General features: G+C 37.8%; 1 protein-coding gene across 1 annotated transcript in view; it reads left to right on the plus strand.

The window, feature by feature from the left end:
* Nucleotides 1-19,768, plus strand: part of CAP2 (cyclase associated actin cytoskeleton regulatory protein 2) — a 57,553-nt gene that overhangs the window by 31,982 nt on the left and 5,803 nt on the right. The window contains exons 5-10 of the mRNA XM_060774850.2: nt 5,890-6,033; nt 6,667-6,752; nt 8,807-8,912; nt 13,409-13,583; nt 17,441-17,610; nt 19,281-19,404. Of these exons, the coding sequence (XP_060630833.1) occupies nt 5,890-6,033; nt 6,667-6,752; nt 8,807-8,912; nt 13,409-13,583; nt 17,441-17,610; nt 19,281-19,404 (805 nt within the window). The remainder of the gene's footprint in view (nt 1-5,889; nt 6,034-6,666; nt 6,753-8,806; nt 8,913-13,408; nt 13,584-17,440; nt 17,611-19,280; nt 19,405-19,768) is intronic.

Below are 19,768 nucleotides of genomic sequence, written 5' to 3' on the forward strand. Positions count from 1 at the left end.
ACGTCAGAAGAGAAGGCCTCTGGAACATTGCCACACAGCCCAGAAAACTCACAGCAACCCAGTGATTCTGGCCATGAAAGCTTTTGACAGCACAACAATAATTTTATTTTTTTATCCACCTCTCCTCATGACTCGAGGAGGGTTACAGAATAATTAAAACACATAATCACAGCAAAAACACCACAAATACGCATATTAAAATGTACCTCTATAAATGTTACACATTAAAACATATCTCTATAAAAATATATTAAAATACCTAAAACAGAGATTATACAAAGGACACATATTTAAAATTAATGTTTAAAAACTGTCTGGGTAGGCCTGCCGGAAGACATAGGTCTTTACGTGGTTTTAAAATTCCGGCAGCTCATTAGCTGTCGGAGGTCTTCCATCAGGTTGTTCCATAGTCGTGGGGCGGCCGATGAAAAGGTCCTCTGGGTGGTGGTTGCCAGTCGGGTTCTGGCTGGTTGGAGGAGACCCCCTAGAAGACCAAAGTGTGCGGGGTGGATTGCATGGGAGAAGGCGATCTTTAGGTAAGCTGGTTTACCTGCTAAACAAGAACATTGGTTGACTGATACTGTAACTAGTTGTCAGTTTTTAACAGTTAGAATGGAATTAGTCTTAATTTTTATATAGAAGTCTGGAAATTATCGGTAAGTTCAATTCAAATATATCATAGTGGGGCCTGAAAACAGCTGACAGAATTAATTGTGTATGACAGTTTGTTGCGTGACAGTTCCTATTGCACAGACCATAAAAGTGTTGTGATATCTTTTCATTTCTTCTGTTTGAAAGCAAGAAATGTGTGTCATTGATTTCTAAACGGTGTGTTGCCTTGCAGATGGCCTTCTATGGCATAAAGAAAATATAGTCCAGGCACGAAAAGAAAAGGGGCTCCCCATGGCATTGTCGGTGTGATATCATTTGCGTCTGCTTGAATATATAACTTAAAGCCACAGAGCCAATGTGGAATGCAAACAGGAAGCCATCCATTAATTTATCAGAATGCACAGAGCAGTGAAAATAAGATGACAGCATATAAATGCTGCAGAAAAGCAAGTAATTGTGTCATTCTGTTGTCTAGACGGTTTGCTTTAATAATGCAAAACTGTGATTGCACTGGCTAGTTGTAATCATGGCATAGGAGCTTTGCAGATATTCAGAAACAGCACAAGGGAGACAGAGGGGATTTGCAGAGTTCCTGTGCTCCATTCTGGGAACACAGGGATATTCTACACAAAATGGCTTGTCCTCTGCTTTAAGGTGCAAATAAACCCCCACAAAAAAGTAACGTAACTGTTAATTAGCACAAAAGGGGAATAGAAAATCAACTGTAGATAAAGGACCTGGGATTTGTTCCTCTTCCTGTCATTTGAATGTTAGGTCATGGATTTTAGTAATTCCCATAGTTAAAATAGAATATCCAAACTGAAATGTCATAAACAAGTGCACTTTCAAAACAGTCTTGTTGAGATTTTGTCTTTGCCAGCAATGCTTACATTTTATCCCACCTTGGAAGCCCTTTATTTTCTATATATGCAAAAATAGCCAGAGCAGGGAAGATAATTCCAGCTGGCGTGCCAATCCTACATCAACTACAATAAATTACTTAGCAGAGCGAATGTTCTGTTACTTTTTATGGTCATGTTCTATATTTGTATTCAGAGTGGAAATGGTCACATGACAAAACCGTCTTCTGATGTTACAGCTTGTGAATACCAGCTAGTGCCTGTTGCCTGCAGAATTGTTCTTGAGAAAGTTGTGATTGCAACTCATCCTCTAGCCAAACTTTCTTTCTGATGTTTGGTGTTAAATAGAAAATTACAAAACAACTCTACATCTTTTCTACTTGAGAGAATCAAAAACTTAGAATTTTTTTTAACAACTATTGGGGATTTTTTTTCACAAATAAAAAACAGTGTGAGCTATTACAGAAATCTTATTCCTGACTAATCAACTGGGTTGCAGTTTACTGAAAATCTCTGTATGCATTTGTGCAAGTATCATATATCATAATTGAAATCCATAAAATTCGCTGTTATGGTCCAAGATAAAGTTTCAGTTGAGACACCTTTTTTCCTCATGATAACTCTTTCAGGAATGAATTTCCCCTTTCACTTCCTGTTGTCTCAGCCCTTTTCTTAACTATGAGTCATTTGTAAGTTGGATGTTTGTAACTCGGGAACTGCCTGTATATGCTGAAAATAGTACAGGTTGAATATCCCTTATCTGAAATGCCTGGAATCAGAAGTGTTTTTAGATTTCAGATCATTGGCGATTTTGGACTGCCTGTATTTGCATATACAGTAGAGTCTTGCTTATCCAACATAAACGGTCTGGCAGAACATAGGATAAGCAAAAATGTTGGATACTAAGGCGGGATTAAGGAAAAGCTTATAAAATGTCATATTACATTATGGTTTTACACCAAAACATCATGTTTTACAACAATTTGACAGAAAAAGCAATGCAATATAGTAACGTTCTGTAGTAATTACTGTATTTACTAATTTAGCACCAAAAAATTGCAATGTATTGAAACAGCTGTGGATCTGGGCAGGAGGCAGACTGCATTGGATAACACAGAATGCTGGATGAGCGAAGGTTGGATAAGCAAGACTCTACTGTATCTATAAAATTCGATATCTTGGAGATATGACATGTTTAAACATGAAATTCATTTATGTTTAATATGCACCTTATACACATGGCCTGAAGATAATTTTGTACAGAAAAAAAATTGTGTATAAAACAATTTTTTTTCACTGAACCATCAAAAAGCAAAGGTGTCACTATCTCAGCCACCAAATTTTGTAATTCCATATTAGGAATAGTCAGTCTTTAGTACACCTTTTTGTCTCATGTTTACTTTCTGTGTTTATACATTTCAAAATATGTGAGACTTTCAGACAGATAACTTGAAACTAGTTCGATTTTGAATAGGATGAGTTTTAGCATATGCCATATCCATAATAAATGTAACTTTTTCAGTCTTTCAGACCTTTGCTGACTTCCTGTTCCCAGGGGAGATGCCACATTGTCAGTAGCTTGGAAATTGTACAAATACAATATGTAGATTAGGATAAAAATGTAATGGGGGGGGGGCGAGTTTTTATAGCTCCTTCTGGATGAAAAGGGCCTTTCTTGCACTGAAATATATGTAAAGAGAGATACTGCTGCAATTGTTGAGCCACTGAGGGCTTTAAATGTCATTATTAGTATCAGTAAATTCCAACCAGAAACACATTAGCAGCCTGTGCAGTTCCTTTAAAATCCTTGAGTTATGGTTTCTATATTAGGTTCCCGCCTTTTATACTAGCAGCTTCCAAGTCATATTCAAGGGCAGCTCCACTTATAAAGTTTTGGTTTAGTCTTTCAGAAAGATACCAAAATAAAACAAAAATCAAAATCCACAAAAGAGCAATGCCTTTTTTTTTTGTCAAAACAAAATGAAAACTTTTGAAGCTCTGCTGGCTCCTTCACCAGGCAAAAGAAGTTAAGAAATCATACAGGAAAGGGAAAAAAGAAGAAAAAAAAAACCCATGACAACATTGAAGTCACAGCTCTACATTTTTTATCAGATTTTGTTTCTGCTGTAGTTCAGTTGATCTGGAAGGTTCTCAATGCAAGTAGAGGCCACTGTCCTTCCTGACAATGTGGGGGCAGAGAAAAAGGACAATAAAAATTAAATTCCATTAGCAGATGTAAATTAACCCATCTTGGGATTCATGATGTTTCTGTCTTTTGTGAAGCCACAAGTCCCTTTCTTAGGCAGAGGACACTTAATTTCACACAAATTCTCTGTACTGCTATATCTGGAAAAAACATTTTAGTACTGTATTAATAAAACTCAGACAATTATAGTATTTTAACAAGACCAGAAAGCAAATAGTGTGGTTAATTTATCTCATAGCTGATGGACTAGTCAAAGATGACCCCAAGAACTTTGGGTCACGGAGTCCTCCTGGGCTTCCAGTGGTGGAGATGGATTGAGGAATACCTCTAATCCAGTGCTTTTCAAACTGTGCTTCTTCTGGTGCACTTCAGCTCCCAGAAATCCCAGCCAGTTTACCAGCAGTTAGGAATTCACTCTTAAGACAGGCCACAGTTCCCAGATCCAATAATCACTCTTCTAGAGAACTTCTATCATATAGGGATTCAATTCCAACTTCTTGGCCTTCACCTTGTCTGTATGGGCATCCCTACACAGCACTAGATGGCTCTGACAAGGAGCAGTAGAGCTTGATGTCATTAGCATACTGAAGGTGTACTGCGGGAGGTTAATGTCATTTTAAAGATGGTCCATCTCTTCTGAAGAAGATAATCAAATTCCCACTGGAGCTTGAAGCAATTTTTGATCAAGTGTATAGTGGTATTGCAGATCTCAGTCTAGTTACTTTCTCAGTCTTTGAAATGTGGGTGAACAAACAATATTTTCTGTAGTGTGCCATATTTATGCCATATTATTATCATAGTTCCCTTAAAACATTCCATGGATCAGCAGCTGATGGCTCACAGACCAAACTGCTACTTTGAGTAGCACTGATCTAAGCTGACTCTACAGCTGCGTCAATTTTTCAAAATGAGGATTTGCTAAAACAACCATGCTTAGGCAGGCCAGTCTCTGCAAAGTGTGTTCCAGGGAATTTAGTGAAACGTGCTTCAAAATAAAACTGGGCCAAAACTGGGTTTTTTTTTTCTCTCATGTGCAGTTAGACACAAAATATGGAATTGGAAAAAATGCAGCTTGAAAACTGATACTGTGCTTTTTTTTGGGGGGGGGGGGATAAACTGAGCACATTAAATGATAGGACTATTTTGTTGAAAACAAGCCCCATTTTGGAGAAACCAGTTTTAGCAGTATCAATTTGATGAGGCAGCAGAAGCTGGCTCTTTTGCTGATTTGTCACTGAGTTGGGATTTACACTGGTCCATGAACTATTGCATTGTCCTGTTAGTTGATGGATGAGGGCAGATTAAGAGAAGAATTGTTGCTGTACAATAGATAAGAGCTACTGATTCCTGCGGATAAGCTGCTACTAGTTCAGGGTGTAAGCAAGGAGCAAAACATGCTCCCCCCACCACCACCCCCCACACATTTTTTAAAGAGCGACAAAATTGGTGTGGGTGGAATATTTGCTTTTTTAAAAGCCCAGACTGAAAATTAATGAATGTTGAAATCCATGTACAGGCAGTCCCCGAGTTACAAACATCTGACTTACAAGCCACTCATAGTTAAGAACAGGGGTGAGACAGCAGGAAGTGAGAGAAATCTACCCCTCAGAAGGGAAATTCACTCCTGAAAGTGTTATCCTGGGGAAAGGTGTCTCAGCTGAAGCTTTATCACCAATCCTTGTTTTGACAACAACCCATTTTTTTCAAAATCCAATTATCACAAAGACAAAATGCGGTGAAATCTTCTGATCAGAGACACACACAGCAAAACAAACACTGGAGGGGTATTAACCCTTCCCTATGCTATCCAAAGCTTATATGGCGTACCTTGGCTGGAGGGGCACTGAAAAAAATTACCTATTCCAACTTACAAATAAAATTAAGAACAAACTTGTTTGCATCTTGGGGACTTCCTGTATAACTAAATACCAATTTTAGTGTTTCATATCTGAAAATAAATAATTGAATTGTTTCTTAAATTCTGGTCCTGGTGTTCAATGAAAGCATGAAAGGAAGTTTAGCAGATATTTATTTAAAACATTATTTGTTCTTCCACCTTAGTGAAGATCACAAACAATAGCTGATAAGCAGAAACCAGCAAGTGAATATGATTGTTCAAAATGTCTGTGTCTCCTATTTACTCTTTCTCTCAGTAGGTCCAGTATATTTCTTTTTTGGGCCCAGTAATACAATTTCATTTCAATATTACAGGATGAATTGTCCATTCTTCTAAAACCGGTCTCGGACAAGATCCAGGAAATCCAGATGTTCAGAGAGAGAAACCGAGGAAGTAATATGTTTAATCATCTGTCTGCTATCAGTGAAAGCATTCCAGCACTTGGGTGGATAGCAGTTGTAAGTTCTGAGTTGCATATGTGGATACTGGAAAATGTTTCTGATTTGTGCAAAGGCTGTAGAGCAGTGGTTCTCAACCTGCGGGTTCCCAGGTTTTTTGGCCTACAACTCCCAGAAATCCCAGCCAGTTTACCAGCTGTTAGGATTTCTGGGAGTTGAAGGCCAAAAACATCTGGGGACCTCAGGTTGAGAACCACTGTTGTAGAGGCTGTAGCTTTCCCCGCCATCCACCTCCCACATTTCATAATATTTGGGCTGCATCCAGAATGAATAGAGGTATTGGATGCTGACTTCTCCATAATGTGCTCTACATTGCTACTCTCCATAGCCAACCAGATCACCTTGCTGAATAGGACTGAATGTAATGCACAAATTAGTGGTTTAAAAAGACACCTCATCTTCATTCTTGAATCTCTCTTCTTCTTCTTCAGTCCTCTATGGCTTAAGCCACTCAATAAAATATACGTTTCTGCTATTTCCTTTATGTCCATTCATCTTTGAATCTTACTCTTCATGTCTACATTGAAAAATGAGGATAGTTTACCTTATGATTTTATACGTTCATTTTCTCTCTTTTACTACCATATTTATTTACCTTCTACATTCATCTGATGGCACTCTATCTTTCCTCAGTCTCCAAAACCAGGGCCTTACGTCAAGGAGATGACGGATGCTGCTACCTTTTATACTAACAGAGTGTTAAAAGACTACAAACACAGGTACATCACCACCTCCTCCCTCAATTATTTGCTACTTTTCTCATATGACATATTGGGACTAGTTTTACTGAGTTCTAACAGAGGATGAGGGACTATTTTCTACTACAGACATGCTAGGGCATGGAGCAGAACTAGAATCACATCAAAACTTGGGAAATGACCATGTTAGCCTCTTAGCTGAATATTTTGCATTTTAAATGTATATTTGTAGCTCCTGACTAATTTTTGTCTCATGACAAAAGTGTTAAAATGAATGGGATATTATAATTAACATTTAATTAAAATATTAAAATAATTTTAAAAGTGCATGTCTAATGTGGAGATAACACATAAATATACACATAGGATTTGATAACAAGTAGTTCAACAATACACTTATTTCAATAGGAAAGATTTAAGGACATGCTTAATTCTGCTATATTAAGCAGTGGGGAGTCATATTTATATTTATGGACACTAAAATCCTCTGATCCCCATTTTGTTCTTGTCAGTATGCAAGAAAAAATAACAAATTTTTGCCTGAGAGATTATTAAAAGTTTTGCAGAATTTTAATGGTTCATTTAAAATGGATCATTTAAAACAGTATGTGCAAATGGATCATTTAATGGATCATTTAAAACAGTATGTGCAAATTTGTCTACCAAGTTTCACATAGTATGTTGCACACAATGAAAAGCATAGTGTGGCATTCTGAGCATTAGACTGTGACTAGAGAGAAGGGTTTGAATTCCTTCTCTAATGACCTTTTGTAAGTCATACTCTCTTAGAGAACCCCACATTAATTTTATGCTGGGCACAGAGTGTAGATAACCTCCAGGTAATAGCAGCTCGCTGGCTCCCTCTTCCTAAAGACTTGTACATCTGGCGTAGCCTCCAGCAAAGTGGGAATCACCAGCCAATAAGTTAGTCATGCCCATTCAGAGTCCCATCCAGAGTGAACCATACATGGATTTCACTCTGACATGGTGTGTGTGTGTGTGTGGGGGGGGGGGGGGAGGGATATTTATCTCTTGATCCCACTCATGATATAGCAATTTGCTTAGAGCAGTGTTTCTCAACCTCTGCTACTCCAGGTGTTTTGGACTTCAGTTTCCAGAAGTCCCAGTCACCTTACCAGCTTTTAGGAATTGTGAGAACTGAAGTCCAAAACATCTGGAGGAGCACAGTTTGAGAACTCTGGCTTAGAGTGTTGTCCCCCAACTCCCCCTTCATTCAGATCTTTTTATGTTTGTTATGTGTAGCATAGGTACTATGTCTTTCTATTGTCACCTGGTCACAGTTTTGGGGAACAGGTGGCAAGGGTTGTGAATCCAGGGCATTATTTCCCTGTTTGCCAGTTCACACTTGCATTGGTAAAATAGAATGATCCCTTCAAGGTACTGAGGGGGAGGGGTGTTGCTAGCTTGGGGCTGTTGCCTGTCATGTCCCCCTATGTGGAACCCTTTCCTACCATCCTGCTGAACCTGGCATGAGGCTGGATGGCTGGGCTCATTGATCAACAATGAGATGGTCGATGCCTACGTCCTGATCCATGCATGTGCAGCTGTGACCAAGAAAGGTTGTGGCTTACCTGTTCTATTCATTTCTGTAGCGTGAACCTGGTGCCACAAAGTGGAGTCCACGACATGCGGGTATGGAGAAGAGCAAACCACAGACCTTCCTGTTACAATGCTATCTTAGCTCTGCCACATGCACAATGGAGGACCTTTTTATAGCAACACCAGAGGCACTCCAAGTGTCCAGCTACTGGTCAAAGGACACTTAATATAATGCCAAGTTTTTAAACATCACAACTGCACCCTTTGTTCGCTCCTGATAGGACAAATAAATAGCCTGCAAAGACCTTTCTTCAATTGCTTGCACTGTTATTTGGAGATGCTTTCCGTACAACAACACTAACATAACTTACTTGGTGTCCTATAGCATAAAACTTGAAAGAAAAAAATACTAAATAGATATTGAGGTAAATGGCAAAGCTTTGATTGATACCAATGAACAAGATGGTCTCTAAAACTGGAAATTTATGTACAAATATTTTCGTATTATATTGCAGTGACCTGCGTCATGTTGAATGGGTGAAGTCATTCTTGAGTATATGGACAGAACTTCAGGCATACATTAAAGAATATCATACGACTGGTCTCACCTGGAATAAAACCGTAAGTGCTTTATTTCTTGCCATTCCATTGAGAGAAAAGTCAAAGAATGCCAAAATAATTTGTATGATTTTATTTTTGCTGTGATCTTCAATTCTGTCTCCTTTTGAAGGAATGTTTTCACAGTATCAAGTAACTATGAACAGAGAATCTGAAATTAAGCAACTATTCCAAAAATTGAAAATTCTGACTACACAATTATGAGGGAAGCCAACAAGTCAAAATGTAGCATTTCTCTCCTGCGCTAAAGACATTGCCATGTGATAATATATAGATAATCTATCTAAGTCTGTTTTACAATCCCCCAAGAAAAATTGCCTTGCTAATCTAAATAGTGTAGCTGATGTAACTTTCACTGGTGTGCAGACAACATGAAAATCCTGAACAGGTGATAAATAGAGCACTTTCCACCGCCCACTTTGAGTTCCGCTTAAGGCAACCAGATAAACCACCCAGCTAAGAGACAAAATGGATTAGATTTATTATTTTTTGGTATGTAAGCAGCCATCATCAGCTGTTTCACCTTGTAACTAGCATATCATTGTGCAAGGAGGAATGTTCACAGACAGGTGGTCTCAATGTTATAGTTAAGCGAGGCAACACTAGTGTTCAGTTACAGAAGAAACACCTTAATAAAAGATCTGTGTCTTTTGTGTCATAGTCCACCTGTTCTTGTAGGCTGTTACACGATATTTTGAGCTTTACAGACCTCATCATTATATATGTATATGTATGTACAAAATAATCTATTGCTCTATAATGGTATCAAAGTGTGTAATCAGGATTATAAGAGTTTTTAAAGCGGGTATCTTTTTTATTAAGAGAATGAAAATATGTCCTTTGGGACACTGGTTGTATTGGAGTGTCTGTGGAGATTTAGTTCATTTTTTGTCACTGTTCATACCACCTGTCTCCTTCATTCACTATTCAAATAGCTTACATGCTACTTATCCACATTTCTATAAATTCCTCCTTACTGTCATTCATACATGAAATTGATGCTGAAATTAAGCTTTCACACACCAGAATAATTATCTGAAACCCAAGCATTGTAGGGTTTTTTCTTATGGCACTATCTAACTGCCCTGAGTCCTGATAGGATGGGATATAAATTACTACTACTACTACTACTACCTATTATTATTATTATTATTATTATTATTATATAAGCATATTTAAAAATGCTAAAAATTCATGTTAGAATGTAACACAGTTGTCCTGCACTTGGTTATAAATAATTCAAAATCATCTACAACCGTTTATGGAATGGCAGGGTCCCCACTACAATGTACTATAACATTATGTTTATAATCCACCTTTCCTCAGTTAAGGTCATTGGTGTCTGTCTGTCTGTCTGTCTCACTCTTTCCTTATAAATAATCTTGTGATGTCACCTAGGCTCAGTGACTCACTCATCATCAGTAAGTGAACTCATGGCTGGCTGGAGGTGAATGCAGATCTCCCCAGTCAAAGTGCAAAAGATGAACAGCTATTTGTCACAAGTTGGATGGTGGGTCCTGTATTGTATTTCATCGAATGAAAAGTGCACCCCTGTTTTTGAAACTTCAATGTTGGGGGGGGGGGAATTCTTACAAGATTTCCTCTGCAAGCGCAATACCATGTTTTTGTTTTAATCTTTCATGGGGGTGAGGAGGGATTGTGAAGAAACCATCAGGTAATCTGTCTACATGAGTCTATATTATTAAGTCTATGAGTCCCTTGGGGAGGCAGTAGAAGCAGGAAGCCACAATTAGCAAAAATAAACAGCCGTCTGGTTGAGGCTGAGGACAAAATGGTGGGGTCATAGCTAAGCCGTTGGGGTTGGGACCCTTCCTCCTCTTTTTCTCTCTCTTGGAGGTAAGACTGCTTTGAAAGGGGGGAGGGATGTTAAATCTAGGGAATCATTGACTGTTAAGATGTTTTTGAAACCCCTGAAATGGGGGGAAAGTGCACATATTCGATGAAATATATGTACAAAGATGCATATAATGGAATCTCTATAGCAGCGTAGCATTAGAGATTGAGTTCTTCTTCCCCTGCAATGGTTTTTCTTCCCTGAAAAGGCACTAGGCATTCTACTTAGAAATATCCAAAAGTTAAAAACAATAAATATAGTGGAACACTTCCAAGAGCAGAAGATAGGGATGATCAATTAAGTGTTTGAAGGTTTTAAAAAAGTGACAAATCATATCAACCAATGTATGATGAACTCCTATATTTCAAAACTTTCCACTATGCCACCGTTCACAATGCCCAAAACAAGTGACAAAGTTATAGATCAGAGAATTTCCAAGCTGATCTCTCCTTCCACTTTTAACATGATTTTCATTTGAGGCAGCAAAAACTAAAGACGTAATAGTTTTCTTTTGTGGATCATGTAACCATGGGAAATTTGATCAGCTGATTAAGCTCCCATCCTCATTTGCAAGTAACCAGCATTGGGTTTATTATCAGTTAAGTTCTGTGAAAGCTAATAAAGTCTCCTTTCTCCCTTAATACTCACCTGAAAATGTATAAGAAAATGAAAGATGTAACATTAAGTCCATTATGATTTATTTCACTACAAGAGTGATCAATTTCAATATGCAAGTTTGTCAGTCTTAACACTGTTTTTCTCTATATTTAATGGAACAAATTAGTCATAAAACATTTCTTGGTTAGCAACCAATGGATCTTATTCACAAATGAGAAGTCCCACTAACCAGATACATTGCCAGAAATGCTTCCATGCATTATTTAACTTAACTATATAGTATAATGGCCTGTAATGAGAGAGCAGCTGTTCCTAAGAAAGGCAGCTGACAGAAATCTAGAAGACAGATGCTATAAACATTTGTGCTAGTTAAATAGCTTTTTATAAAGATATATTGTTAAAAACATCTGCTCACACTTAATCTAAAGAACTGTTTGCAGCAGCAAACACCTGCTGGATTAAGAAAAGGCAAATTTTGGGAACTTACTATTTTTTAGCAGAGGTTATATGTTGGAGATAGCATGCTCACACATATGTTGTTCTTTTTGTCTTTTCATACAGTGGCCAAATAGATATGCTATGGGGAGGAAATTAAGAGCAAACACCCACAAAAACTTGCAATAATATGATATTGGTTTTACATAGGATTGATATTAGAACCTAGCTATATATTAACTTGTATGGCGGCATCTTGTGCCAACTTTCCATGACAGTTTTGCTTTAGAGACAGAGGTACTTTACTTCATAAGCCTTTCCCCTTTCAATTTTCCTCTGCATTCTGCTGTATGTTACTTTTCTTTGTCAAAAGTTTTTTGAAGCAGAAAAACATTTTTGACTCACTGGGGTGACAGTTTGCAATCCCATAGACAGGCAGTTAGTGGTAAGGTACCTTTCTCCTGGTGCATGGCTGAGAGGAGATCCCCTTTCCTCCTAGCCCAAGTAGTTTGGAAGGAATGGGAAAGCCAGCCAAACAGAAGAAATCTGCTTACCTGGAGGACCATAGGCTGGATTGGAGGCTTCATTTTGGTCAGCTTTGGATGTGCAGCTGGCTCCTAGTTATACGGTATCTAGGTAATTTCTTGTTCATAGGACCAGTTAAATCAAGCAGACAGAATTAGGTTAGGTAAGATGGCCTCAGCAGGACAGGATGTGATTTAATGGGCTCCAGTATTTTTGTTTTTCCTACTCCCTCTTGTTGAAATGGGGAGCAGAAAACGCAATAGGACTACCCCCAAGTCAACCTCATACCATAAAGCTTCTAAACAACTGAAAATTGAAGAACTTTTCAGGGAGGGAACTGTGAGTATACCTGACTTAAACGCCCTGTTTGAAATTACTACTGACAACAACGCTACTCCCTTAATTCTTCATGATAAAGCTAATGAGCCTCTATCATTAGCCTTAGACAACAACTTGTATATCATGAAGGAGTGTCTGGATATCAAGCAAACTATGATCTGCTCCATACTTTTCAGCACATGGCTAGGAAAACTAGGGAACTCTTCATTTGTAACAAGACTCAGGGGCCCAAAAGCCATTTGGTTTCTGTGCTCATCTTTATGTAAGGGATCAGAAGTCCCATGCTTTCTTAAACCACTGCCTTATTCCCAGTAAGCCAGAATTCATTTAAAATTCAAAAACTAAACCAAGCTCCAAAATACTTGTTTGTTGTTGCATCCAAATGCTCCCAGAGTTGCAAGACTACATAACTCTAAATTGTTCATTTCCACAAATGTTTAAAACAATCATTTCTTTTTCAGTTGTGAACATGTTATAAACCAATGTACAGTCACTGTATTCTAGATATTTGTTAACCATGCTTACCACAATAAAATCTTACAATATGTTCCTTGATATTGTACTTGATATTTGAGTTGTGTCCTCCTCCTTATTTCATTTCTAGGTATTGAGGTCCTCAGATTTTATTCTAGATGAAGTAATACACTGGCAAGACACTACTTGGTAGAAATTCCTTAAAATTAATGAAATCAATATGTGTGATTGTATACTTTTGCCTCTCTTACAGGGGCTTATTGCTTCAGCAGGATCTGAACCATCTACACTAATGGGCAACCAAGGCCCTCCTCCACCACCACCGCCCCCTCCTCCACTGCCAGGGCCTCCTCCGGTCTTGGATGATGCAAATGCAACTCGGTCAGCTTTATTTGCCCAGCTGAACCAGGGAGAAAAAATTACCAAAGGTATGAAGGAAACAATACATTTAATATTTTTCTGAAAAATGCTATTTTAAACGTTTCTTCTGGTTCTAGCATTGAAATGAAATTAGAAAAGTCATCTCTCAATTTAAACATCCAGGATGTGTCAAGAGGACAGAAGATTTCATACAGACAGAGCCTAATTTGATATATACATATTAAAGGTTTCCTTGAAGCAGAGAAGCATACACCTTTAGGAAAAAAACAAGACTTTTTGGTTGGAGGAGGTACAATCCTTGCAATCTGCTTCACCAATCCCTTAATTTTGGAATCTCACTTAGGGCTGTGTCTTACATCTTCATAAAAGGTATCACTTTATCATTTTAATCAAACTTAAAAGCTTTGAAATAAGTCAAAGTTATTCTGTAGATGCTAGAATCTAGTATCGTGCCCTGTGCAGGCATAACAAATGTTTATACCAGTGTTTGTGCCTTAGAGATATTATGGAAAATAATCTAGAGTCTCATTGTAGAAAGCCAGTTGCAGTCTGATGGCATTGTAGCACACTACCATGACCATGCAGTAGCTGAAGGTGGACCCTGGGCCCTGTCTAGCAATTACTGTGCCACCAGGAGAGCACCACAAGTAAAGCAAGCTTTGCCTTTCTGGGTGCCCAGAAAGTATGCTTGCTTTATCTGAGATATACAGCCGAGAGTCAACTTGTCTCTTCTTATAGTAACTGCAAGGCAAGAGTAAGGACAGGAGAGATACCCATTTTAAATGGTATGAAACAAAGGTGTCCATTATCCCCCACTCTATTATAGCGATAGAAATACTAGCCGAAAGTATTAGGAATAGCACCAATTGGAGAGGGTATAAAATAGAAAAGGAGGGAGGAAAAAGGGAAGAAATAAAGCTGGCCATATAGCCCAAAAAAACCTACAACAACCCAGTGATTCTGGCCATGAAAGCCTTCGACAATACATATATCAGGATTATTTGTCAACATCAAAAAGTCTTAACACCCCGCCAAAAGAACAATTGGAGATTAGGAAAATATCAGGATTAAAATTAGGATCAAAGAAGCTAAAATATAGATGGATGGATATATAAAAATCTGAAGTATAGTTAAGGTGAATGACAAACAAAAATGGAAAATAATAGAGAAACAACTTAAGAATTGGGAAGGGAAAACATTAACAAGAATGGACAGAATAAGGGCATTGAAAATGTTCATAATACCAAAATTATTATAGTTATTCCAAACATTACCAAACACAGAGACATGGGATTCTATAAAAATATGGGCAGTTGGAGGGAAAAGACCCAGAATAAGGGACTAATAGTTAAATGCAAAAGAGGAAGAGGAAGGCTGGGGATCCCAAGTATAGAAGTCTATCACGATGCATTTCAAATCCAAAGATTGTTAGAAATACAGTATAAGGAAAAAAGGGTAAATATGGAGAAGATAATAAATAATATTTAAGGAAAAGAAATCATATTTAGGGAATGGAAGAAGAGAGAGGAAACAGAACTTAGGGAACCCTTTAAAGGAACAGTAAAAGTGTGGGGAAAAGAAAGAAGTTAAATCCAGGCAATGAGAATAAGATGGCAACTATATGGCAAGTGAATTATAATAATGATGAAATTATAGGCAAAACATTGAGATTAATTGAAAGTAGAGGGAAAAGGTTAATGGAGGATCTGTATAGAGAGGATGGAAACCCTGTAGAACAAAAAGAAATTCAGAATTGGATTGGGTCAGGAAATTGGATTCAAAGCTGGGCTATAAGACAGGAAATTTTTAGACAAAGGGAAAAAAATAAGAGAACAGGACAGTCCATTTGAGAAGGTGATTAGGAAATGTTTGAGAGGGGAAAAGAAAGTGGCAGGAGATCTGTACAAACAAATCATAACAGTAAAAGAAGAAATAATAGAGGAAATTTTCCAAATATAGAGAATGGATATGGACATTGAGAGGCAAGCAATCCAAAGGGAAATAAGTAATATAACAAAAGAAAAGTATAATGTATTGAGGAAAACAAGAAGGAAAATGTTACAAAAATGGTACAGAACTCCTGCACAACAGGGATAAAGGATAGGTGCTGGCATGGTTGTGAACAAAGAGGGGTGTTTAATTATATGCTATGGGAATGTGATCAAGTGCAAGAATACTAGAAAATGATTGAAGGAGAAATCAATAGAATATTACATTTACAAATAGTAATGGTTAATAGAAATGTACCCCATGCACGGATAACAACAGGAGTGAAGAATATACAAAAGGAAAAATTGGTTGACAAATTAATAGCGTGTGCACAAATTGTTTTAGTGAGGGGTTGGGAAGATAAAACATAATGGACACTGACTAATCTGTATAACTATATAGTTAATATGTTAAATGTGGAAATAACAAATTGCAAATGGAATTATATAGATAAAATTGAAAAGGTTATAATAGCTAAAAGGATGTGGGAACCAATTAGGAATTATTTAGAAAATGTGTTAAGATGTGGAGCAGAAAAATTAAGACAGACTGATATTTCAAATGTAACTTTTGTAGTTTGATGTATGAATTGCATTTACAAGGAGGGAAGGGTGGGAGTGGGGAAAAAACCAATTAAACAATTTAAAAAACTTGTCTCTTCTTAGGAAAGGAAAAGCCCAGAGTGTTTTCCATTCCACCAGGTTACCTGAAATATCTTGTCTATAATGTGTATTGGGGGGAAAATCTGACTTAATACAATATTACAGACATTTAAGTCCTGTATAAGGGTTATCCCAGGAAGGATCACACCGCTATGCCCCCAATTATAACGAATATTACAGGAAGGATCACACCACTGTGCCACCAATTATAAAGATATATCACACTGAGGGAGGAAGGAAGGTCAAGTAGTAGAGAAGATTTTAAATAATTTGAATTTATCAGACAGGGAAAGATATAACTGTGTATAGCTATATTTGAATGACGTCTGAACTGAGAGGTTTTGTAACTGTTTCTTCAGTTGGGGCACACTGCCACCTTTTCTTAGGCTGAGTTATATGTGTGGGGAGGATACTTAGTAACACCCTTCTGTGTTACTATGGTGCATATTGTCCTCAGAGGGTTTAAATACCAATGACGTTCACACACAGGCTGTTATAATGTGTTAACTATTATAAAATGTTTATTTAACAGGCTTAAACTCTTCTGGTACAAATGCGTAATGGTTTCTGTAAGTGAATGGCACAAAAGCTTTTGGTTAAGTTTTATGTACAATTCTTAGATGGGTACTGGGTTCAAATCTAAAGTTAACAAAACAGGAGATTATCTTAGGTAACTAATCTCTGATGATAATTCCAAACCAAATTCTCATTTTCTGGAATCTAGCCAAACAAATTTGGCTTAGCCTTCCTCAGGAATAAAAGAAACGGACCATAAGCAAAGTCCTGTTCCCACTGTCAGTATTCCTGGCTAACTCCTCTAGCCCTTGAATACTACAAAATATTAACCCAATTCTCCTATTTAGCACTATCCAACTGTGAACACCAACCGACTACCTAACTCCCAACTGACAAATCCCAACTGCCAAAACTCAAGCCTCAAATTCAAAAAGGTACACTTTCCCCCTCTATTTGAATGTTAGGCTCCGCCCCCTATTCCTAACCAATCCTGGCCATCTACTCTTTGCTTACTGGACTAGGACATGCCCCCTCTAAGAAAACCTGACCTAAGATGGCGTCTCCCTGTTTCCCTATCTTAAGGTGGCCGCCAAGGATTCGCTAGGCCCACATTCTAACTGTTCAGGCCGATAGGCTTTGCTAAGCCCACATTCTGGCTGCTAAAGGTAAGGGTTCTTCATATTGTGCTAATGTGTATTGAGAAAAGCTGATTTTTTCATGTTTTCGGGTTTTCCTAGGGCTTCGCCATGTCTCTGATGACCAGAAGACCCATAAAAATCCTAGTCTGCGTGCCCAAGGATCCCAGGTTCGATCGCCTACAAAAAGCCATACTTCAGGCCCAGCTACTCCCAAGCCTCAACAGACCCACTGCCCTGTGTTGGAACTTGAAGGGAAGAAATGGAGAGTGGTGAGTTCTGTCACCTAGAAGTAACGTGGAAAATAGCACATTTATAACACTCTGCAGTAGGTTATATGCTTTTATGAAGCAGCACGTTAAAGTATTACAGTGTAAGGAAGAGGATTCAAGCACTGGATTACTGGATTTGCACCTTTAAGCAAATGCTGTAGAAGTTAATGCAATTATGTTACCACATTTGTTCAGGAGACATATGTCTAAACAAATCTGCAAAATCTATTAGAAAATACTGATTTTTATGCACCTTCAAATCATTTCTGATATATGGTGGCTCCTTTTGTGGCAAGATGTATTCAGAGGAAATTTGCCATTGCCTCCCACCTAGGCCAAGAGAGGGTGCCTTGCTCAAGGCCACCAGTGGCTTTCTGTGTATCTTAAAAAAACCAGTCAAAGACTTATGCTACTATACCCTGTTTATCCCTCAGGAAATGCACATTTCTGAAATGATTTAGCTCAGATTGGGGGGAATTTTTACCAATGTGACTTTGAGACTCTTTTTCTAAAGGTCACTCTGATGTCAGATAGTGGAAATCTGGTCCTACTTGCACATTAGCCAAAATATAAAAAAGCCTACATAATTAGAATAAATGATTGCCCTCATAAGGCATGCAGGTCAGAATTTTTCCATAAAATAAGGTATAAAAAAGCACTTAAGTGGTTAACAATGAGGATTTTTGAAAAAAAGTAAGGAATAGAGTTGGAAAAATGAGTTGGTGCCATTGTTTCATAGTGTAGCTTTGGTCAGATTTCATCTGGAATACTGTGTCCAATTCTGGGCACCACAAGTCAAGAAAGATTTTGACAAGCCAGAATGTGTCCAGAGAGGGGTAACCAAAATGATCAAATGTTTGTAAGAAAAGCCGTTTGAGGAGAGGCTGAGATAACTAGGTATGTTTAGCTTGGAGAAAAGAAGGCAGGGAGACGCATGAGAGACATGTTTAAAGATATGAAAGGATGTCACATTGAGGAGGAAGTAAATTCATGTTCTGTTGGTCTGGAGACTAGGACACAATGGAGCCATGGATATTCCACCTGGACATTAAGAGCAATTTCCTTATAATAAATGCTGGAAATTGCTGCCTCAGAGTCTCCTTCTCTGAAAGTTTTAAAGTACAGGCTGAATGGTTATCTGTTGGGGGTGCTTTGATTCTGTGTTCTTGTTGGACTGTACGCTCCTTGTGGTTTCTTCCAACTCCATGGTTCTATGAAAAGGCAGCAAAATATTATTGCATGTATTATGATTGCTCTTTCACTAGAGGCATCAGATTCCATGTGATCTTGGAAGCTAAGTGGGGTCAGTTCTCGTAAGTACTTATATTGGAGACCATAAATGAATAGCAGGTGTTATGGACTATATTTCAGAGTAAAGAACTGGCAAAATCATCTGAGTACCAAGGAAACTATAAAATCCATGGGGGTCACCATAAATTGACAGGCATACACATTTTCACCAGCAGGGAAGGAAAAAGATGTTCATGGGATTTTCCAAAATGAACCAGGTATTGAAATAATTTGTCTTGCTTTGATATTATACTGATTTGGTGCTATACTGATTTTTGTGAGATCTCTTCACTCACTTTGCAGTAGACAGTAGTGACTAGGGAAAAATTGTAAATGCAAATAACAAATATATGTTGTGTTAACTTTCTTTTTAAATATAGGAATACCAGGAAGACAAGAATGGCCTTGTAATTGCTGATACTGAACTCAAGCAAGTAGCTTATATTTTCAAGTGCAACAAATCTACATTACAAATAAAAGGGAAAATTAATTCCATTACAGTTGGTAAGTGCACTTATTCCTAGCATGAAGAGAAAATGTTGCAGTCTGATGCACACTTACATAGAATAAGCCTATTAATCATTGTTGGATTTGCTTCCTAGCAGATGTAAATTGGATTGCAATTGTTGTGTTTAATCCCTGGAAGCATTCCATGGTATTACACTGTCCATTTGCAATCGAAGTAAGCATTATTGAACACAATCAGGCCATAGTAAAATGATAGAAAAGGGTTAATGCTGAAAAATGTAATTAATTAATAATGTGAAAAATCTCATTCAGTCGCAGTTACAAAGAAAGAGGGGAAATTATCAGTTAATGAATGTTGAGTTGCTGTTTTAAGTTAAAGTTGAATACCTGAATTAAAAAG

This window comes from Anolis sagrei, chromosome 4, assembly GCF_037176765.1.
Source record: "Anolis sagrei isolate rAnoSag1 chromosome 4, rAnoSag1.mat, whole genome shotgun sequence".
Classification (NCBI taxonomy): domain Eukaryota; kingdom Metazoa; phylum Chordata; class Lepidosauria; order Squamata; family Dactyloidae; genus Anolis; species Anolis sagrei.